The 23,374-nt window shown below is 34.7% G+C and overlaps 3 protein-coding genes and 1 non-coding gene across 5 annotated transcripts; 1 reads left to right on the top strand and 3 right to left on the bottom strand.

The window, feature by feature from the left end:
* Positions 1 to 246: 246 nt before the first annotated feature.
* On the bottom strand, positions 247 to 9,167 carry LOC110731594 (golgin candidate 4-like). Its single transcript, XM_021911464.1, has 15 exons — positions 8,233 to 9,167; positions 7,968 to 8,066; positions 5,515 to 5,643; positions 4,874 to 5,053; positions 4,421 to 4,559; positions 4,280 to 4,344; positions 3,358 to 3,522; positions 3,158 to 3,235; positions 2,914 to 3,060; positions 2,259 to 2,555; positions 2,095 to 2,160; positions 1,405 to 1,607; positions 1,208 to 1,262; positions 909 to 1,091; positions 247 to 820 (listed from the first exon to the last, which is right to left on the bottom strand). Exons 1-15 carry the CDS (start codon positions 8,440 to 8,442, stop codon positions 509 to 511), a joined length of 2,328 nt encoding a protein of 775 aa, XP_021767156.1. The 5' UTR covers positions 8,443 to 9,167; the 3' UTR covers positions 247 to 508.
* A 1,476-nt stretch (positions 9,168 to 10,643) lies between these two features.
* LOC110731595 (U11/U12 small nuclear ribonucleoprotein 59 kDa protein-like) lies at positions 10,644 to 17,114 on the bottom strand. 2 transcript variants are annotated; one of them, XR_002513321.1, is made up of 9 exons: positions 16,746 to 17,114; positions 16,272 to 16,638; positions 16,098 to 16,181; positions 15,076 to 15,141; positions 14,440 to 14,512; positions 13,961 to 14,343; positions 12,810 to 12,850; positions 11,824 to 12,233; positions 10,644 to 11,698 (listed from the first exon to the last, which is right to left on the bottom strand). XR_002513321.1 is itself a non-coding variant. In XM_021911465.1 (8 exons), the coding sequence occupies exons 1-8, from the start codon at positions 16,907 to 16,909 to the stop codon at positions 12,155 to 12,157; spliced, it is 1,257 nt and encodes a 418-aa protein (XP_021767157.1). In that variant the 5' UTR covers positions 16,910 to 17,114; the 3' UTR covers positions 10,644 to 12,154. The 2 variants fall into 2 exon arrangements, 1 of the variants encoding a protein (XP_021767157.1); XM_021911465.1 differs by having other exon boundaries at positions 10,644 to 12,233.
* A 52-nt stretch (positions 17,115 to 17,166) lies between these two features.
* Positions 17,167 to 17,250, top strand: TRNAL-CAA. Its single transcript has one exon. It is a non-coding gene; the product is annotated as a tRNA-Leu (tRNA).
* A 3,674-nt stretch (positions 17,251 to 20,924) lies between these two features.
* Positions 20,925 to 21,533, bottom strand: LOC110731485. The gene has a single exon (XM_021911337.1). The coding sequence runs from the start codon at positions 21,531 to 21,533 to the stop codon at positions 20,925 to 20,927; it is 609 nt and encodes a 202-aa protein (XP_021767029.1).
* Positions 21,534 to 23,374: the final 1,841 nt, after the last annotated feature.

The following is a 23,374-nucleotide window of genomic DNA, read 5'->3' on the forward strand; positions in this document are numbered from 1 at the left end:
CGCCACTAACTTGACATGTTAACTATCATCACAATTATAGATTTCAACAGACTATTAGATGACAAGTAGGCTTTGATTCTCAGGTAATTGAATATATCCCGAAAGGATGATGTACACAACGCATAGATGGTTCAATGGCAATAAACAAGATTGGACACTGAAAATCATCCCAAATTGAACGAAGTTTTTACTTTTTACATGCTATGCTTTATCAAACTAAATCGGTAATTTTTGGAGAATGTACTAGTCTGAGAATGCAGATTGTATACATGGGATAACCGTTCAATACGACTTATTGGGGTAATAAATAAAATTCTATGACAAGTAACAATTTGATGTTTCGCTCTATCATCTAAATGGAATATTGAGGATCATATTTGCAATTGAATCAATATATAAATGAATAAAACATTACAAGAACAAAACCACAAATATAAGAAAACAAAAACTTCTACCTTTGGCTAATTACACGACCTTTGTATAACTGTATTCAAGTAAGAGCCTCAAACTATGAGAACTGCTTGCCTGAGGGTGTAAGAGGAACTGTGGAAAACTCAGCAGCAGGAAGGTCATAAGGTTTAGAGCTCTGATAGGAATGTGACGATCTTGATGTATCAATAGATGGATTTGTGGTAGAAAAGATAGGAGGACGTCCACTAGAAATTGCTCTTCGGTCAGGCAAAGCTGGAGGAGCAGTTGGGGTGCTTGAACTGCTACCACTAACATCTCCCTTTGATACTTCAGTGGATTCTGCGGACTCTCTCTTTTCTCTCTCTTCAGATTGTTTAAGAAGATAATCAACCCATAGATCCGCAAAAGACTGAAGGTAAAAACATATGGCAAGATGCTAAGAAAAAGCTCCAGGTCTGAGTCAAAAGAACTTAATTAAGAATCAACTAGTCAATTACCTGATTTTCTGAAGCCATATTTGCAGGTGTCCCTGCAGAACCTCCACCCATAAAGCCACCAACAAAGCGGCCAGGCAAACCCAAAACACCACGAACTACACCTTTTCCACCTTGCTGAGCAGCGCCTATTCGCTGCTTATCCTCGTCTGAAAATCCCAGCATGCGAACCATTAGATCAAGTACCTGCCCAGTTTCAATGGTTTACCACTATTAACATTCAAAATGAGAATTTTAATTCACATAAATGATCCGCAATACATGGCAACAATAAAGATTGAGGTGGTAAAATAACTATGTACCTCTTTGCTGTGGTTTCTCTGGAAGTATGTCACAAGCAACTTGATGACAATGCGCCTGAAAATATCACAAAAAACACTAGTTGACCCTAAGAAGATTGTTGCCACATCCAACAGTTCTTTTACACAACAGCAGAAAGATGAAGCATCAGGTATGAAATACTGCACAAAAAAGTAGTCCACGGTTCCAAAATGCAAACCTGTCGACAAGAAAATCAGAATCCACTGACATCCTATTGAGCCTTGTCATGCTTTGCTCTAGCGCACGACGGAGTTTTGCATTGTCCTCCTCAAGCTTATTTACCCTATTCTTCCATTCTGCTACTGATTTGTCTGCTTGGGCAAGCTTGGCTAAAATTTCTTCCTTCTCCTTGTTTGATGCTTCAACTTGCTGTTGTGATTCCTGCAGTATATATGGCATGTTATTTTCTGAAACAAAGTCACAGAAACATTTCTACTCTCTTTACTGAGCTACTAAGAATTAATTATGAAAATTTATTGACAAGTTATAGAGAGAGCAAGTACAACAAATCTGAAACTTTCCCCCCTTTGGAATTCCTCCATATGCAATCAAATGATAGATAGATTGGCACGTTTAATTTTACTAGTATTTCAACTGGAAATTTGAATATGTGAGATGAAAATTCACACGTGGTCCACAACAAGCGAATCTTGGCTTTCTTTGAAAGCGCTATGGCACAAAGAATTTTCAGGTTTCAACAAGAAGTCAACAATGCATCAGGTTTTGAAAATCAACTACTGAACTACATGCACACTACAAGTTGATAAATATAACACATATTTAGAGCTCTCTGCATGGTACTGTTACACGTGAAAGACGCCAAAGAAAGTACAGACTTAAGGCTGTTAATATGGGATGGCGCACAGACCTGCAGAAGTTGTGAAAGCTTTGAACACTCCTCTCTGGATAGCGATAGGTCACCTTCCAAACGCTCCTGTAAATAAAAGTTTCACAATTTGGGCATGAAAGGTCTGCAAACAATGCATTCTGAAGCACATATAACAGAAAGAAGATTTGGGACCAAGTTAAGACCTTTGCTTCAATTTCAGCATAGTATTGTCCAAGAGCAGTTTGCAAGTTCAAAATTTCTGTATTTTTGGCATCAATGACACCCATGAAGCTACCAAGCTTCTTCTTCAAGTCCTCAATTATTTCCTTTGACTGTTGTAGTTCATGATCATTCATCATCTTGATCTCCTCCTGACTTGCACGAGCTTGCCCCAAAGTTCTTTCCAAATTTGAGATTGTTACTTTTTGGTATTCAACATGCCGTCGAAGCTCCTCAATAATTTTACTATCCTCATCCATCTTTTCTGATTCTTCCAATTCCTAAAGGGAGGTAGCACACAAATAGCTTGAATATTGGCGACATAATGCCAGATAATTGAAGGGGTCTGTTGCACACATTCACAAGTTACCAGTTCTATAAACTTCACCAACATCCATTTTTTACACCCAACTAAAAGTCTTGTTCTGATTTTAAAACAACATAGCACAATTACGCTTAAACAAAAATTTAATAGAACATGTAAACTATACAATTTATTCTGACTTGATGAAATATGATGAATGAAAAGAGACAAAGTCCATAGAAAAGAAATGTTGAGCTAATTCAGCCACAAAATTGGTTTATGTACTGCTAACAAACAAATTCATATTAAGAGGTAAAGATTATGAAGCACACAACCTTATCCAATAAGTGTTGCTTTAGGCGAGCAAGCTCTTGTTTGGCTTTATCCCTTCCTCGACGTGTTTCTTCAAGTTCTTTCTCAATCTGTTTTAAGGAATGCTCTAATTCAGCTTCACCAGGGAAGCTCGTAAATGCATGTCCATCCTACATGTAGACTATGTATTAGTTAAACTGGAATAGCATTGACAGTGAAGACCTACATGGTTTTCAAGAAATAACATCAGCATAACATATACATTACCTCAATAAAATTGCTATATTGCAGCTTCCCTGCTCCAGTAGTATCACTAAGTGTGGATTCAAGTTTTTTCTTCTCTGCCTAGAATTAATCTGAGAATTTAGTTCCTACACTTCTACTAACATAATACGAAGTAGTACTTCACTACTTATCATTTAATCTGTTGAGAAAATGCAAACAACAAAAGGAAAAAGATGACCAACCTTTAGCTCGACATTTTCCTTCTCCAGGCTTGATATTGTTCTTCTCAGGTCGTCTGTATCATTTGCTCCTTCACTCTGTCTTCTACGAAGTTCCATTTGTAATCGTTTAATTTCCGATTCTTTTTCGTCCACCTCTTGACGCAGCTTATTTACCTCAAATGATGTCTGCAATTCACATACATTAATTCCACAATAGTTATTTTAAATATACTTCAGTACATGTAGCCAAGATAAAAAGTCAGATGGGTACATTAAGCCAAGAGACTAATGCAGCCATTTGATAATATCTAAAACCTTTCCGCATAAAATGATTTTAAAATCCACTCTGACTAGTGACTACCATATATATAAAAATTGAGCCACAAAGCAACATAGTTTATGTTATCAGAACTTACGAGTTTATTTATGTACAGAGTATTCTAGTCCATGTATGGAATGATGTCAAAAGGATATTGTCATGATAAAACAGAGCAAAGATCTATAAGAACAGTGTTTTGATTAAGTTAACAGAGGGGAGACTTGGAGTGTGAAGAAAGGGAAAAGTAAAATTTTGTTTCCAACATGTCTCGCTTTCAATCTAAATTTCTAGAAATAGGATATTAAAAAAATTTCTAAAGATTATCAGATCAACACTTCAGTATACATTCAATGAAAGGATCCTCCACACCATCATCCCATTAAGAAAGAGAATGCACACACGAGAATAGATGGATCCATCAATAGCAGCAAGACGCAAAAGTGAAAACAAAATAATAGGCACCAATGTCATGTCAACATGTAATTCACAATAACGCTCAAATTTAAAGCTACACCCGTAAAAGATGGAATTAATCCAGCAGAACTATTCATGTCTATCTTTAGAGAAACAGAAACAATATAATTTTTTCCTTGAATTTGAGTCAAAATAGAATTCATTACTTACTTCATTATGTCCCGATTTCAACAACTTGAGCTTCTCTGTTAATGAACCACTCGTCTTTACTTCGTCTGAAAACAGCATCGAATGATTAATGCAAATTAAGCAACAGGGGAGAAGGAAGGAGATTGTACATGCGAAAGAAACCTTGCAATTTGACTTTTGTATTCGCCAATTCTGCACGATCTTTTTCCAATTCTGCTTCCAATTTTTTCACCTGTAACTCGTGATCCTTCTGCATTGCAGCTAGAAGTCTGTTTTTCTCTTCTAACATATCTGCAAGCTCCTAGAAGTCATTTATTTTTTGTTAAAGCTATTTCCAAGTACAAGCAATAACTGAGAAAATCTCCAAAGAACATATAGCAATAACCAAGATCAGCAATCACATTAAAAATGTGCCATATTCTCTATGATAATGTCAATTAACAAGAAATAAAAGGCAGAAACAACAAAAAGAATTGAGGACAGAAAACAGTGTAGTTTCAACTTGTTTTCATCCACTCTTCCAATACCCATTGTGTGTTAGCTTGTGCATTTTTAAAAGGCGGTTTGTGCATGAGTAAAAATTTTAAGAACAATGCAGAACAGAATGTGCATTACCTTTTCACGACGGGAATCTGAATATTTGGAATCCGAATCAGCTTGATTTGTATGTAAAAAACCATTGCTGATCCCATCCTGTTTAGAAACAACACCATTTTGCCACTGATTCCCACTAGAACGATTTCTAGCAGAGGTTCCATGCTTGTTCTGCCGGCTAGGAGATTGCTCTCCACTTCCCTACATCAAACAAAAAGTTGGTACAATGACTACAAAAGATAACAAGAGAATACTAAAAATTGCCATATATTAAATATTTTTTTTAAAAAAGGGCAAGCTATACATAGACAAAATGGAATATCAGAAAGACATATAACACCAACTTCAGTGACACAGAAACAATACCATTCTGTACGGTAATCTTAAAGAGTTAAATGATGATTTAATAAGATACACACTACCCAACCTCCAATGTAGAAAAGATAGAAGGTGGGAAAGGACACGAGCAAAAGATGGTCGGCAACTAATGCAGAGCCGAAGAAAGAGAACCATTCAAATAGAACAAATTAAAAAAAGATTCTCCTATCCAAGAATGATTACAATATTAGTTTTACAATATTTCTTAGGTAAGTCATGGAGATTTGATAAAGAATACTTCAGACATTCAACCCTTATACGATGAAGAATGTTTCAAACAGTACCTTCTGCACATCCATACTACTTGTTGATGCTCTCGAGGCTTCATTACGGGCGGTACTCAGGGCAGCATTTGTTACTTCCAGATTTTGTTTTAACGAGCCATTTTCTTGATACAGTCTGACTATATGATCCTGTCAATTCAGTTAAAAAATTCAATTAAAAGCTCATAAGGACAAAGAGATAACACAGCAAACACAAAAATATTTCCGCACAAGGGAATATCACCTAAATAAGCAGAAAGGTAAAGGCAAACAAAGTCATGACAACCAGAAAGTAAAATGAGCCTAAAAATTCACCATAGCATTATTCTGGAATTATGTGGTTCAGCTATTCTGACTCTACAGTACAATCTTTGTCAGCCACTTTCACACAGAGTAGAGCTATCAGCAGATACATAGGTCATAGGTAGAATTGTAAGGAAGAGGTTCTTGAGTAGTCTAGTATAAAAAGACAACAATTGTGATCATGTTGATAAAAGAATAACTGAAAATTCAAAAACTATCTGACAACATATCCAGTGTCTATCTAGCTCCATCAACTCTTACACAGAATAGTGATGCACCAAAAAAATTTGCAAATGCATGAAGAACTTTAAACATTCAAGCACCAATTTTTGAGAATTTCCAGAGGGCCTTATGTAAGGATGCTCCCAAGAGTTTATTAATCTCCAAACAATCCATAAGAAAAAGCAACCAAAAAACCTCCTCTTTTCCATGTGACTATCTACAATAGAGAAAAGGATCATTCTAGAAGGTTATGATTTACAGGTCTAGACTGGCTTATTATTTATATAGAATTAAAAGTTTACTAGTTCTAAAGCTCAGTCTATCATACATTTGAGGTTGCTAGATATATGGTGTTCAGACAGCCTGGTTTCACAAGTAGATGATGAAGAAATATAACTTCTCGTGTTTTCATACGAGCCACCAATCACCACTTGTCTTTGAAAGGTTGACTTCTCTAAACTGCACAAAAAGACTAGCTGAATTTAAAACTGTCAGATATGTCATGGACAACACTAACAGAGCTTCTCACTCAAAAATCCTTATATAAGCACAAAACTACTAGCCCGACATACAGAGTTTCATCAGATATTCACTCATGAAAAATTCCTAACCCTAACAGATAACCTTTAGGTTTTTTTTTTCTTTTTTTTTTTTTTTGTTTTTGGTGGAAGATAACCTTTAGTTAGTGGATCCTATTTCACTAATTTACAGCAAAAACCAGTTAAAAAAAAAAAAAAGGTTTTATTCTATCAAAAGCTGACCTGGAGCAATCTTCACATGTCAGGAACTCAGAATAACTCCAGGCATAACTACTATTAATAACAAAATTAAGCACCAATTGCCTAAAGCCTTTTTGAAAAGTGAGAAAATTCAATGTAAGGGATCATTCCATACAATGCCAATAATTGTGTGCCTTTGAGCACAGCACACTCTAAGCCATTTTCGAGAGCCCCAAACATAGAGCATCTAGCATATCTAATAGTTGTAGCTCATAACATCGGTCATTATTCTGCAAAAAACTTATCTTGCAATTAACAATTATTGTAGTTTAGGTGACTTGCATCTTATTCCCAAATAACCCTTCCATACCAAAGCAAATATCCTAATGGGTGTATGACCCAAATCGAGTGGTGTATCAGTGTATGAATGAAAAAGTTAATTGTATGCTTAATGAAAATTGTAAACACATCGTCTATACCTCGTCTATAATAACACATACCACAAGTGCAATGTGTCCCCCTTTCCCTTTCTCCCTTTATTTTTACCTAATTACCTAATTCACGTATTTAATGTATCACCTAACTTAATACCATTTATGGGTGTATTTCAATGGTCACTCCTTCTTGGCCAAAATGCTAGTTAACATTAACAGAGCAGCAAGAATGAAAGATATTAGGTAGACATTGCAATTGTTTGTTACATAGTAATTTGGATGGTCCATTTAGGCAAGACATACAAAATTAGAAGCTTACAGGATCCACTCTGAAACACTAAAGTGCGAAACCAATATCCTTCCTCTTGGATAACATTCTACTGAATATTTATCATATATTGATTATGATGCAGAAAAAAGAACCAGATATATGCCAGTCATCAACTCAACATCTGCTACTCAGTTATTACGAAATTCTTAACATAGAGCTTTATAACTAGCACAAAATAAGAAACACTCTGAGTGAATTCAATATCATCAACCGTTCAAAACCTACAATCTCGCTGTTCCATCCATCAACTAAAGCTAAGTCACTTACAAGTGAACATATTCAACCTCTATCATCAACACTAGTTCTCTTGTATTGTCCGCTGTGGAGAATATTGGCCGAAATCAAATACACGAGATGCATTTAGATTTGGAATTCAGACATGGACTTGGATTAAAAAGGACAATTAAAGAACAACATTTGGTGAGTGCAATTGACGATCCTGAATTCAGCAAGTAAGAAACTGACCTCTTTTTCTTTCAGCAAAGCTGCATAATTAACTGATAGTGCCTTAATTTCTGCCTCGGAATCCCTAAGCTTCTTAATCTCCGATTTATACCGCTCAATCTACATGCACATTATCAAAATAACCAAAATTCAAAACATAACACTAAAATTCAGCAAAAATTAAAGTCATCAACTCAAAAAACTTAAAATTATGATCAAATTACATCAAATTTAAGTACTAAGCTCAAACAATCGAAAACAAAAGTGAAGAACAAAACTCAAGTACCTCAGAAACGTAAGGAGAATCATTTCCATTTGACAAATTCGGAGAATAAGAAGGCGATTTGGAATGAGCAAGACTGTGAGAACGCCTTCGATCAGAGTAAGGAGAATCGTAAGCATGGATCGAAAGTTCATCTTCATCGTCGTCATCATCGTGGACATCAAGAGCAATTTTATTTAGGTTTTCTTTCAAATTAGCAATCGAACTCCACATAATTCGACTTCAATGGAAGAATCAATGAAGTTGAAATGGAAATGTGTTTGAAAATTGCAGGAAAATTTCGGAAGTTTGAATATTGGTGTGAAGGAGTGAGGAGAGAGAACGATAGATCTGGGAGAAGAAGTTGAGGCTTGGTGGTGGAAGCCTGGTAGGAGGAGAAAGGTACTGAGTAATAGTAATTTGATGTTTTAATGTAATGCGGGTAACAACTAAGAAACCACGTTTTTGTGTTGTTGATATACGTGGATACGGTCTTCGCTTTGCGGATTTTCCTTACGTTGTAAGCCATGGGTCACAATTGTTAACCAAGTGGAATGCACACGTGAAAAATTGGAAATTTCATTTTTTTTTTCTTTTTTTTTCTCAATTTGCTAATTGTATTTTTTATAAATAATAGTTTATGAATCTATAGAAACTAGTGGTCTAATACCTTGATTATATTCGAGAGTATGTTTTTTCGATTAAAGTTTCGAGCTTGTTGAGACGACTAATACCTTGATTATATTCGAGAGTGTTTTTTCGATTAAAGTTTCGAGCTTATTGAGGCGAGCTCAACGGATTCTCATGCTATTTTATTAGAGGATCTTAATGAAGTGACTTAGCCTAGATAAGTGTCAAGAGAGTAGTCTAGTTGTTTTTGTTTTTGTCCTTTGTTTTGTTTCTAGGTGTGCTTTGTTTGGTTTTTGTTTGTCTGTTTTTGGGGCTTGCCCCTCTCCTTCACCAAAAAAAACACGAGGGTATGCACATCTCAATTAGTATAAGCAAGCATTTCATCATTGTTAAAACTATTTGTTGTTGGGCATTTCATTGATCAAGGGAGCAACACATTGTAGGTGAAGTTTTGTGAACGAATTGTATTTGACATTTAATGATTTATTAGGTTTTGTTAACATCGTTGGGGAATTTAGGGTCTATCCAAGGTTGAGGTTGGTGAGTGATCGTGGGAAGGAAAGTTGTTGTTGGTGCCGTAGGAAGCATTGTTTACATGCTTTTGTTTATGAAATTTATTTTTATTCATAATATTCGTACTTATTTACGTAATTTAAAAAATTGAGGAAATGAAGGAAAGCAGGGTAACATGGTTTTCCATCAACAATATTATTCTTGCCACAACCAAAAAAGTAGCAGTATAAACAATTGTAAATAACAAAACAACCAAATTGTATAACCAACATAACCTAAAACCAGGTTTCAAAAAACTTATCACTCAAAAATAATTTTGTTTGCTACTCTGTACTTTTTTTGAGGGAAATTTTGTTTGCTACTTCAAACTTTTTTTTTTTTTTTTTTTTTTTTTTGAGAGAGGCTTTTATTTAGTTAAAGAAGATTAAAGAAGATAACTACTACTAAAGTCTGATTATATTGATCCAAAGCCCGAAGCATGTGAATAAGCAAATTTGGATGAAGAAACAAATGGGCCAAGCCCAAGGGTAATCTGACCTGAACTCCCTATCAGCAGTCCGCACTATATATTACATCCACCACCTTCTCCCAAACTCACCAATCCTCCCAATCTACAATCGTCTTCTTCAACTACGCTAGGGTTTCTACACGCCGCTCTCTCAGTAGCTCATCTCTTTTTCACTCTCAGTCAACAATCAATCTGATGAGAAGATGCGGTGACGAGAAAGATTACAAAATCATTTGATAATCTCTTGTTAGTTTTACATGATATCTCATCTAATCTATGGTTCGTATTCCCTGAGCATCTCTCTCATTTTCTTCAACTCTCAATTTTTATTCTTCTTTTTTCAATTTTATTTTTGAATTTTGAAATTAATTTGCAACGAAGGACCTATAGGAGGGTTTGCTAAGTAAATTGCAATCTTCATCCAAGTTTACCTTCGAAAACTTCTCGAAAACAGATTGCCGGTTCCGACTTTTTCTTTTGTTTCGGTTCCGTCTCATTTTTTTCACACATGTTTTTTTTTTATTATTAATTAATGATATGCCTACGTTTGCAAGTTCGTCGATCTATAATATGTGGTTTGATGAATCTATCAATAGGCTAAATTAAAAAACCCAGTATATTTACTATGTATGTATACTGGGCTTCCTTTAGCTCCGATTTTTCTTCCATTCAATTTTTTTTGATGGCATAGGATTTTTCGGTGACAAGGTAGGTACATTTCTATTAAATATTTTGTAGTATAAATTGAATTTGAATGCATAATGTTAAATGATGACTCTTAAAGACGGATTCCCACTGAGATTTTTTCACAGATTTTTCTGTGAATTAATTGATTATAACATCTTTCCTGATACATTATGCTCTTTTACGAAAAAATATTGCAAATTTATTTTATGTTCTTCTGAATTTCGAATTGGTAATTTGGGTGGCCGGTGATGTATGATAATATTTGCTACTCTTGATGGGATTTCTACGGGAATTTCATTTGATGATCTTTTATCCACCAAGATCTCTGAGGTCACTCAATTTAATCATCATTTTAACTTCTTTTTTAATGAAATAATTTGTTTTGATAACGATAATGGCGAAGGTCCCAGCAGGGAGGTGAGAAACTCTATGAAAATTGAGACCTCTTTAACACAAATTATAACCTTCGCACATGAAATGCCGAAATATAAGATGCCCAAGTGCTTAATATTTGGATCATCTCGAACCCTCGGCTAAATTTTCCAATTACCAGTTTCGCATGGCTCTCTTTTTAAACCAGAATTTACAAAAATAATTTTGCAATGAGTATGAGATTGCGGGAGAAGAGCTCGCCTGGCATATAACACATTCAAGAAAAATTTGAGACAAATTGACAATACTAAAAGAAAAAAATTAGGATGACGTACAAACAGTATCAAATGTGGACATTTTTTTGTTCGTGGAGTAACTTGATGAACATTTTACAGAGGCTGGAGTAAGCTGAGTGACTGAGCTAGATACCCAAACGGTTGTAAATTTAAAATGTGTTGGAATTCTAAGTCATCATACGGACGGTGAACAAAGGACAAACGTGCACTCTTCATAATAGTGTAGAAATTTGCTTAGAAAGGGCAATTAAACATTTACATTATCATCGGGGCAACCGGGCAAGGAGGCCTAGAAGCGCAGGAGCTGATCGAGAACTTGTGCATCCATTAGGCTACTCGTAATTGTGTAAGCTATTTATGAGTTTGTGCTGTGAAGCAAACCATCATCTGAACTTCCAAGTGTGATCAGATACATAAATTACAAACATTGTGCCATATATTCCTCAAGAACTGAAAGTCTGAAACAATCCTGGATCAATTGAAGCTGAAAACAATCCAGATAATGAGAAGATAAGAAACAGATCTGGCTGATAAAAGTTTCTCTAAATTTTCATGGAATAAGACCTAATGTTAGAACAAATTTGGCAGTGGATCAACTAGGATGAGCACCTTGACAAAATAGAATAAACAAGAATTCAAATCCTTTGAGGGCTGTGGAGCATGCACTTGCCATGGATGGAAGCAGAAGCGAGGTGATGTGCTTGAGAGCATCTCCTTTTCTCACAAGAATCAAGATATTTCTTGCTTTGCCATCGTTGTTGGTTGATATCTGTCACAACACCTTGCTGTTCATTAAGGATGTGCACAGCTGAATTATCTTTGCCTAACAGAGTCTAGCAGCCACAAGAACACACTTTGCTGTTCATTAAGGATGCACACAACTGAATTTCAGCAGTTCCTCTATAAAGTTGCGGGGAAACCAATTAATGTTATTGAAGTGTCATCTACGCTGCACAAGATACGATCCCCATACTTCGTCTGCTGGAGGGGGTGGTTGAACCCAGTGACTTGGAATACGACTGAAACACATAAAAAACATTAGTCATTGTGAGGATGATCAAGTTTTGCTCATGTCATGTGATGTGACAAAGTTTTACACTGGCAGTCACTGGCCTACCGAAACCCTCCTCCTTTATCCAGGCTCGGGACTGGCAGCGGGAAAACCCATTGGCGGACCCCACTTATGGGATTAAGGCTTTGATTGATTGATTGATTGTGAGGATGATCAAGAAACACACAATGCAGTAAGTGCAACCAATCACTTGGAAAAGGGGCAGCATTGGGTTTGGTTCGATTTCGATATAGGTGATGCAGCTAAATCAAGAACTAAGGATAGTTGAACCATGGGTTCTTTTTAGTAGATTTAATCAACAATGTCTCCAATTATTTAAGATCCTAACTGTATTCTATGATCTTTCCCAAATGGTTATAAATATATTAGAAGTCTAAAAGGTTTTAGAACAGCTTTAATTTTCTCTGGTTTGCGCTATTCCTATCATTCACAAATCATACTATATCAACTCTTTTTAAACAAAATTTAATCCACAAAGTTAGAGCAAAAGGACCACAAGTGTAAGGTGCAGAACAATTCTCACCTTCCCCCAGGCCTTATGTATGCATCCCATGTTCTCCGAACCTGCAAAAAAAGTTATAGAGGAAAAATATGTCAAAACACAAACTCTGTACTTATTTGTATAGTTTTTGGTCCACAGTTGTGCTAGTGTGCTACCAAATAAAGAACACAAAATAAAGAAAAAAAAAAAAAATCAGTTGTGTTAAAGTAAGAAAAGCAAGAATAAAGCTAATGATGAACTTAATGCTCATTACAAATAAATCAAAGTGCAACATGAATCAGATTGATTGTGACTCCATTGCCTGAGAGTTGAAAAATCTCTGATACTATGTTTGATCATCAACCAGACCTTTGTGTCTGAAATTGGATAACTTCAATAATGCAAATTGGACAGACAGAAATAGTAGTGCTTAGCACTATCACTGGTTAGGTCTAGATGTCCAGAAGGGCTTCTAAATTTCCGTTGTCCCCAAAGATTAAGACCAAAGGAATTTAATTCACTTCTCCAATCTCTCCTCACTCACTTTTCGAATGAGTTCTTAAGTCCTTGCATCCTATCACAAGACTCTTTTCCAAGAGTCCTATGTCAAACAGATGCGAGATGAGGTATTAACATAGGCATGCCATTAGTTGAAACCTCTATAATCAATGCCTGATTTTTATTCTAGAAGCCATTATTCTCTTAATCCACCTAGAAAAACTTTAACCCGGTTAGTTTATCTGTAACGAATCCATAACACAATATAAGCATAACTCATGATGGAGTAATGGTAAGTCAGTAAGTCCCCAAGTTTTATCAGAATAGGTCAACCACAAGAACCCTGTGGTTATCCTAATAGGTAACTAAAGCATTATCTGGGATCAACAACATGCTACATCAAGTTTCATCACACTTGTTTGGCATGAGCATAGCACTTTTAAGGCCACAATGGCTGCACAGATTATGAGCAAACAACGAAGTTCCTGCCATGCACCCATTTACAAAATATTACTTTTACGCTTTTCTAAGGTTTTTATTTATTATTATTTTTTAAAATTTTAATCATGGGATGCCTCATACTCATGTTTAGTTTACCAAAAGACGATTTAAAAGATTTGTCGAGATGGTATAAGAGAGTCACAATGAAATCTATATTAAACCTAGAGTGAATTTGGAAATCAATTGTAAATTACCTCAATCAGAGTACCCATGTCAGTATTACTTCCATGATAATAGTGATAAAACTCCGGGGGTAAATTAGCCACATAGTCATATGCACCATGGCTTTGTCTATCAGAGCCTTGATTTTCAGTTTCTTTGCTAGTGGAGGCAAGAGAGTCAAGCCCACTTTTACTCTGAGTTCTCTGTTCTTCACTTTCTTCACCAATATCCTTACTGGTTTCAACCTTTGGTTCCAACTTGGAGCCCTGAGTAAATTTTCTAGATTCTTCAGCAGCTGCAATAGCATTCTTAGCTGAACCTGTTGCTGCAGCAGCCTTTGCTTGGCGCTCTTCCTCTTCAACTGCCGCTCGAACTCTCTCAAGAAACTTGTCATCTTCTTCTGGAAGAAAATGGCCTGCATGATTTTCACGCCAGTGTCAGCATACATTACTATGAAGACATTGATGGGGCCCGTTATCTTCAATGTAAGTAAATGATTCAAGATTCATACCTTGTTTTTTCAACTTCTGTATCCTGACAGAGCGCAGTTCTTGTAACTTCTCAACCATCAATGCCAGCTCAAGCTGAAACATAGAAACATGTTTTGTTCAATGCATAATTGTAAGAGAAAAAAAGCTTTCTGTATCGTCAGACTCCTAGAATGCCAATAGATAAGGCTAAATCAAGAAAAGAATGCAGTTGGTCTGTGTGATTATAGACATTAGGCTAAACCAAGAAAAGAATGCAGTTAGAAAGCACCATGTATGAGGAAAAAAAAAGAGGAAGAGGGTGGGAGGGTGAGAAATGAAAGAAACTGAATTTAGATTTTGGGAAAATAGCAGATAATATATGTTAAGGGCATAGTGAAAAGGACGGTATGAGTCACATAAATTATAATCTAAGCTTAAAAATATTTGAAAAATTTTGCCCTAGCTGAAGATAACTTGACATCAAAGTCAGTAATCCATATAAAGTATCACATAGCAACTCACCTTAAAAAACCAATGCAAATGTTTCTAACATATCTAGAGACTAAAAAGAGAATATCTAAACAAAGAATGGTATTAGGTTGAAACTTGAAAGCATTTATTTTAGTTTTAGAAGGAATAATATGTACGTAATACTTCTAAACATGCATTATTCTCACCTCAGCTTCCAATTTCTTCCGCTCCTCTTTAGCCTTCTGCTTTGCAATTACTTTCATTTTTTCTACCTGCATATAGTCAGGAGATTAACGTAAAAACCAGTCCTGTTCAAGAGAACACATATTAAAACAAGTAACATATGGTAAAATTAGCCACTGACGAAGTTAAGGGATCATGTATTCTCAGCAACTGGCTCTGTTCTGCAGAAAAGCATAGTATTCTAAAATTAATGCAAGAGCAAAAATGGTGTTAAGACAGGAAAGTAGAAATACCAAACATGTGAAGATGGTAAGTCTTAGGACCAAATAACAGATGGCAACTCATAGACAGCTAAGACATCAGCAAACTATTTTGACATATCTAAGCAGATATTATCCCCGCTAAAACTAGAGATTGAAGTAGCAGTTGATGTATGCTTATTATAGACAAGGATGACTTAATATGATAGAAAGAGGTAAATTCCAGTATCATGCAGCTGAAAATAAGGACTTGTGGAAATTCAGCTTTGTATAGATAGCTACCATCTCCCCTATGATTCTCTCTCTGCAGCGGCCTGACCGCCTGAGTATATGCTATCAAACAATAAATTACATGCGGATTCTTCCATTTCACTAGTATTAAAATAACTCGCATCCACATTTTGTCAAATAATGCTCAACACAAAATAATCAGACACCCATGATCTCTTAAGGATAATTAGTTCTACTACTGGCAAAGTTAAATGCATCCAATACAAGTACTACATCTAAAAACTGAACTCTGAAGCACAAATTGTCAAACCAGAAAGACAACAGAAAACTGAACAATTAGACTAAGCCAGGTAGTTTTCTACTAGTAAAAGACCTACCACAGAAAACTAACAATGTCGTTAGAAATTAGATTCACCATATGTTAGTTCATATGAACCTCTATCACCTTAAGGCCTACTTTTTATGAATTAAATGGCACAGAATGCATAAGAATATTCTAAACCAACAACTAACAGTCCCATTTATACATGGCAAGTGAATGCAGCAAATGGTACCTTTTGTTCTGCCATATCCTTGGCAATTTCTTTAGCCCTCCATTCATCAGCTTCTCGGTCAAGTTTCTTGAATTGCTCCTCCTCCTGTGAACCATTAAGAAAATCAGTTAACATAAACATACTCCATAACTTGTAATTCAGGTCAATAGCCTGATATCAGCAGTAGAATGCAACCTTAGCAAGTGATTCAGCAACACGACGTCTCTTCCTCTTCCTCCACAACTTATTGCGTTTTGACTTGTTAATTTTGTCACTCAATCTAACAACAGCAGATTTCTCCTCCCATGGGGTCCCATCATCAGTAACAAACTTGAGAGGTTCAAGCAGAAACCGCAATTTTGACATTAACCCATTTGCAGCCTCCATTAAAATCAACTCTTGGGCACCCAAATCAATCCTATTATCCTCAAAAAACCTACAAAAGTCATCAATTTTTGAACTATCGATTGACCCATCAACACCATCATCATCATTATCACTCCCCTTCCCCACACACCCTTTTACTTCCTTAACCTTCATCAACATATCCAGCTCTTTTTGCCTACCATAAACAACCCACAAAACAAAAACAAAAAAGACCCAATTAAATTATTACAACTTTTTCAGCATTTTTTCAACAGAGATTAAGGAAATTAGAGGAAAACTTACATTGCATTTGCGAGAGAGAGGGTTTCATGTAATTCTTTAAAGTGGTGTTGAACATTCAAGGGGTTCCAGAAAGTAGTAGAAGGAGGTGGGTTTGGAGGAATTGATGGGCCCCATTGTTGAGGAGGAAGAGAATGCCCCATTGCTTGATATTGAATTGGGTTCATTGCAATCAACCACCAAATCTGCCGCAAAACTTGAAGGTGTGATTCTTGGATTGCGGCGGCGCCGACTTGGTCTGACGGATGAGAGGGCGGAATTTGCGGCGGCGTCGCTGAGTTGTTGGCGAGGGGTGGAATTAGAGCGCTGTGATGAAGGTGTTGATGCAGAACTGCAGAAGTAACATGAAGAACCAAGTAGAATGTGAGTTTAGGCGGAGGTTTAACTAGAATATGTATTTAGAGTGATGAAAAGTAGCAAGAAAGTCAGGATGGCCGAGTGGTCTAAGGCGCCAGACTCAAGTTCTGGTCCTCTAACGAGGGCGTGGGTTCAAATCCCACTTCTGACAATTATATTTATTTTTATTTAAAATTAAATTTTAATTGTGTGTTTTCTGAGTATCAGACTATCAGTCAGCCTTGTAAGGGATTATGTCTCTAATTTCAGATTTTTGGCCTCTAATTATGTCTCTATGATACAAGGTTTTAGGGAGCTCATTCTAATATTTTTAGAGACCTATAATTTTTAGTTCAACGTGTTTAGTTAGGAATAATTGAATAAGCTTACCCGTAATCAATAAGTATATAAATTCATGACATAAATCGGTCATCTATCTTGAGTAACTACTTGCTCTATTACATACTTGATACTCCGTAGTCCGTACCAATTACTTTTGGCTCAAACACTACTCGGATCTTCTCAATCAAGGATAGTAGTGTTTGCCCATTTTCAACCTCTTATCGAAAACTCAACATCAAGAAACCATGCATATTAACCAAATGCCTTGTTGATGGTCCCAAAAGCTTGGGTTGGTTGGGCAAAATCCTTTAAAATGAGCCTCACGTGAAATCGACGTTCATTTATTGACGTTCCGTAACACATGAAGCCATACTATTGATGTTTAACTTCTTTAATTTATGGCCTACAATTTAACGAGTACAATGTACACGAAGAAATTAGTCCTGTAGTTAGGGGTATAAATCAACAGTGTCAATTGCACACAATGAACCCAAAATATAGCAGTTTTATGCCCTTACTTTATGGGGTAGTAACAATGATATTTGATTACCTTTTCCAACATGATCACGCACCCTTGTCCTTGGTCTCCCTCTTTCTTCTCGTCTCTTCTTTCGCATCCATGTTTCTTTCATGTAATCTTAAATTGATGATTATACAATATGATATGGGTTTAGATTAAATAATAATCAACTCTGTTTTTCCTACCTATGGAGATATTGCAATTGACACATACTCATAGGTATTACATACACTAGTAAGCAATGTTAATATGCAATTGAATATGTCTTACATTATATGGCTTGTATATAATAGATAATAGGATTAATCGCCTCAAATCACATAATATTTACTTAATTATTTGTAAAGTTAACTTATGTGTATGTAGTATATCGCTCCTATATTGTATTAAAATTAATCTCCAAACAACCTCACTTTTGTGGTGACAATACAACATACATAATGTTTTTTAACTAATTGATAAACATGTAGACAACCAAACTTTATCGTCAATACTTCTTTGATTAAGAAAAACAATTCTCCGTAGTACTCCGACATACTCAAAAACATTATACGTAGTATGTTGGTATTAAAAATACTTAGATATTTTATTTTTGTGTGTATACAAACTACAAAGAGACATAAAGATTAATTGAAATATATGAAATTTGATTTTTTTTTTTTTTTTTTTTTTTTTTTTTTCTTGATTGGTGTCTTATGCTATGTCTTAAAAAGGTGATAGTAATTAACTATTGTTGTATCATACATTAATCAGCAAAGAAGATATATACATCTGAAATACTCCTTATCCTTGTTGCCTGTTGTTAATAGCAAGTAGGGACAGAAAAACCAAAGATCTTAGCTAGGGGACATACAATCAGGTTGTGTCCAAGCTAAGATGTTGGCTATTATACCCACACTATCTCTCTCTTCCAGTCCTAATTGGCTCTAATGAGGTTAACTTCTTGTTACACCATATACGGAGTTACAATCAAAGAGAGAGACAACTAATAAACTAAACACAAGAAAAACACGAGACCATATAATACTACTTCTTTGTTTCATCTAATTAATTGAGGCTATGTAACCTAATAAGCTAATCTACTACACTTTGTCCATGTATTTTTAGAACCATGGGAGTTTCTTAATGGTTGGTTTTACAAACTTAGTATAGTGGTTGACTTTCTTGACCATCTTGTTTAGGAAAGACAAATTACTCTACGAAACTCCTCATTTGGAAAAGTTAAACTCATTATTTTACTCCTAACAAGATGGAGTTTATTGGACATATTCATATAATAACTTAAATGTTAATATTAATTTTTAATTACCATTAGGACACATGTCATGACTTTTATAAGTGGATGTCTTGTTCCTTTACAAGTATCTTTGCTTCATCCAATCAATATTAAAACAATAATTCTATGTGAGGTCATTTTAAAAAACAATGATACTTTGTAAATATTTTGAAAAAGTATATGAAGATGAAGAATTAGGTAACCCTTATTCTATTTGTATTAGAGTTAAGAAATGCTCCCTCAACATCACAGTAATGCTCACTCTATCTTAAAATAAATGTTTTAATATGACCGACATATTTACCAATGTATACTTTAACTAATAATGGGGGTGTTTGACAATTGATTTTTACCTAACTTTTGGCTTTTTAGTTTGGTCAAACAGCCAAAAAATATATTTGATAGTTGGCTTTTTTATTAGCTTTTAAGTTGGCTTTTTTGCCAAAAATCAAAAGCTAATAGGAGTAGCTTTTGCTATTGGCTTGTTAGCCCACTTTATCACTAATAAACAGTTAACAACCATTAATAATTTTATCAAACACTTTTGTAAATAGCCGACTTAAACAACTAACTTAAAAAGTCAATCTATAAAGCTAATACTTCCAACTAAGCAAACAAGCCAATAACCAACAACCAACCACCAATTGTCAAACAACCCCAATATCTTTAATTATCAATAAGAATAACTTATAAAATGTTTACATTTGAAAATTATACATTGAGACAATTTCAACAAGTAAACACAATAAATATATTTAATCTTATATAATACTCCATATGTATAATAAAAAGCACAAAAAAGATTAAAACTGTATACATAAATAACACGGAGTATAAAAGTCAAAGTATGACATTTTATTCTGAAAGGGAGGGAGAGTAACAAGGGTTACATCATAGTGGTAGGAATAGTGATTCCCATAATTTGGAATATAGACATAGGCCCAACATAATGGGTATGGTTAAACCAGCTAAATTACAAGCGCCTACTGTACAAACAAAAAGATGTCTTCTAATGAGAGTGCGCGCTCGAGTGGTGGACCGACCAAATCAAAAGTTGCAATATTACTTGCCAAATCAAAATCTGCATTTCCTGTTATACTAGACAAACCACTCTTTCTGGGCCCTTCAACTTAAACCTCTTTTCAAGAACAATTCTTCACCATCTTTCAAGAATTAATATACGAATTCGTTGTTCGTACTAAGTTAGTAAGTTTTGCAAGTTCTATAGTTAATTAAATAATTAATTATTTCTTAATAATTAATTGAGTGAAGAGGTCTTACCCTAAGAATAGATAGGAATTGCAAATCAATTGATTATAAGTTATATTGTAATAAGATAAATGATCTGATTAGAGTACACTTCTTTTAGGCCTAATTTATATGAAATAACATGTCACACCTTTAAAATGATGAATGAAGAATATAGGATACCTCGACTCTCAAAAACTTTGTATATAACATTTGAACTTACAAACTTAAAGTCCTAGAGTCAAAAACCATCAACTAACCAAATTGAAGTACTTGTCACACCCGCACGTAGGTAGCCCTGTACATTCAAAGCCTAGCATGATCAAACTTAAACACAACAACAATAATTACAATAAAATCCAAAATTGGAAAAATATTCATCATCTAAAGATCACAGGACAAAAATTACAAAATATTTGTACATGCTTAAACAAAAAACAAATGAAAACCTTAATTAAGACTAACATAAACCAGTACTAGATCTTTTACAGTAAAGAATAGCATCACGAATGGAGCTCTCATCAATATCACTCCAAGCTGCTGCTGCTGAACAATAAGCTGATGAATTATCTCTCATAGGAGAAGAGATTACTGGAGTATTATTAGTACTCCAACTTTTTACTTCCCAAGTTATCCTATTCACATCATCAACTCTTGTTCCACCCCTGCCTATTGTTTCTCTCCTAGGAATCAAGCATTTTATGTACTTGCTGATTATTTTCCTAGGTACAAATTTACTCCATTTTCCCATGAACATTCTTCGAAATGACGACGAAGATGGATGATGATGATGATGAATTGTAGAACTGATAAGCAATGGTGATGGGGTTGAAGCATAGTAGTTGTTGTCCCCTGACTCGTCGAGGGACTGAGGCAGGATGAGGCCATTGGAGAAGAGTTTATCAGCATGAACAAGTGAAGAGGGACAAGTTTTCGAGATTGAAATGTCGAAATCGAAGTTGTGAGAAGTTTCTGATATGTTGTTTGAGATGGTTTTGTGTAATTCTGATTCTGTTGCTAACCAACTGTATGAGAAGCTCTCTGTTGCTAGAGGTTGTGAAGTATCCATGTTGTTTAGTAAAAAGAGTTGAGTGTTTAAGGAGAAAATACAGGTTTATGGAGTAAGCTAAGAGATTTATGTTATGCTTGAATTGGTGGAATTTTGGAGTATTAATTAGAAGTATCAATGAAGGACCACAAATTCAAGGAGAGGTACAGTTTCAGAATGTTCCATGACATAAATTTATTGATTATTGAAAGACATAGATTTTGTCATTTCTTGGCTTTGGAGTTGACATATATTGAAAGACCCTAGAGAGATTATCGGGAGTCATGATAATATAAATTCATTGTAGATTTAGAGAATGACACAATCATCCAATTTTATCGGTTTTCTTCTATTATTATCCTCAAGTATCTACATGTCTAAACTTTTTGTCTATCTTTACGATCGTTATGCAAAGTGTGATTTTCTTGTAGTACGTACGTGTTTTATATTTATTGATGAGCGAATTATATTTTATCAAGGTGATAGATTAGAAAATCGAGATTTAAGAGATGATTATGTTGGAATTATGGACATTATAAAGGGGTTTTTGTCTAAAATAATCCAAGCAATAAAATTGGGGGAAGGGAAATAAAGAAATGGAAAGAAAACAAAGATGGTACCACCTTATCTGCAACATGTTTAGTTGTATAATGACGTTGTTAGCTCAGCTTATTTTCTTCAATTAGATTATTGTAATGTGCTAGAGGAAATATTTTTTTATACAAAAAAAAATGAAAAATTATAATATCCAGGTTGTCACACAGTTTGGCAAAGAAAATAAACTGGGCCTTCTTGCATAAATGTTATTATGTCTAATGTTTTGAGGGAAGAATTCTGAGAAAGCATGTGTTAAAGGGCCCATCATTTGCATGAATGGAAAGATAGTCAAGTCTAGATTACTAATTAGAAGTCTTCAATAATTAGAAGTCTTCCAAAAAAAAAAAAAAAAAAAGAAGATTACTAATTAGAAGTGGTCTCATCAATATAAAGTTGTATGAATTATGACTAGCCTAAGAGAGCAATAATGATGAAATATACTTTTAGTAAATTATCTAGATAAAGAGAGGAGAATGATGGCTAATTAGGAGCCAATACAAATTTTTGGTTAATTAAGAACCAATGCAAAAAAAAAAAAATATATATATATATATAATAATAATCTAGAGCAGTGGAAGTGGAGCTTAATTAATGGTTAAATTATAGATTCTTCATTTTATTTGTTCTACTTGATTAAAGTAGACATATAAACTAAGAAATTTATGAAAAGTACAAGTAAATCTAAGAGAAAAAAAAGGTGGAGAATGTAAGAACAATAAAGTAAAAGTTGGTGAGTATAAGAAAAATGTAAAATAAGTGAGCGAAAATGGAAAGGTATTAAAAAAAATGGGGTTGTATTGTAAAAAAAGATTTGTCAAAAATCTATTAAATATAACTAAAACAAACATTGTTGATGTCACCATTATACTCATGTCACTGTATCAAAAAAAAAAAAATCCTGCCTAAATCATAATTTCTTTTTATAGGTTTCAAGTTTTTTTTTTACAAAAAAGTAGTTAATTCTTTGACTTTTTTTTACTCTGGATAAGTGTAATGATTTCCCAAAATAATGTAATAACACAAACCAATTCCTTATATACATTGTTTTAAAAACTATTTCCCACGATATCATCCACGCATGCTCAATTTCAAGGTTCGGTATTTGCAAGTAAAAAACCGCTAACATTGTTGGTGGTTTTAACTAATATAGAACCTCTATTGGTATTAGAGGTTCTATGCATAGAACCTTTAATGGTATTAGTGGTTAGCGGTTCTATATAATTTGGTTGTGAAAGCTAAAGTAAACAAGGTAGCTTCAACTTAGA

This window comes from Chenopodium quinoa, unplaced genomic scaffold, assembly GCF_001683475.1.
Source record: "Chenopodium quinoa cultivar QQ74 unplaced genomic scaffold, ASM168347v1, whole genome shotgun sequence".
In the NCBI taxonomy this organism is placed as follows: domain Eukaryota; kingdom Viridiplantae; phylum Streptophyta; class Magnoliopsida; order Caryophyllales; family Amaranthaceae; genus Chenopodium; species Chenopodium quinoa.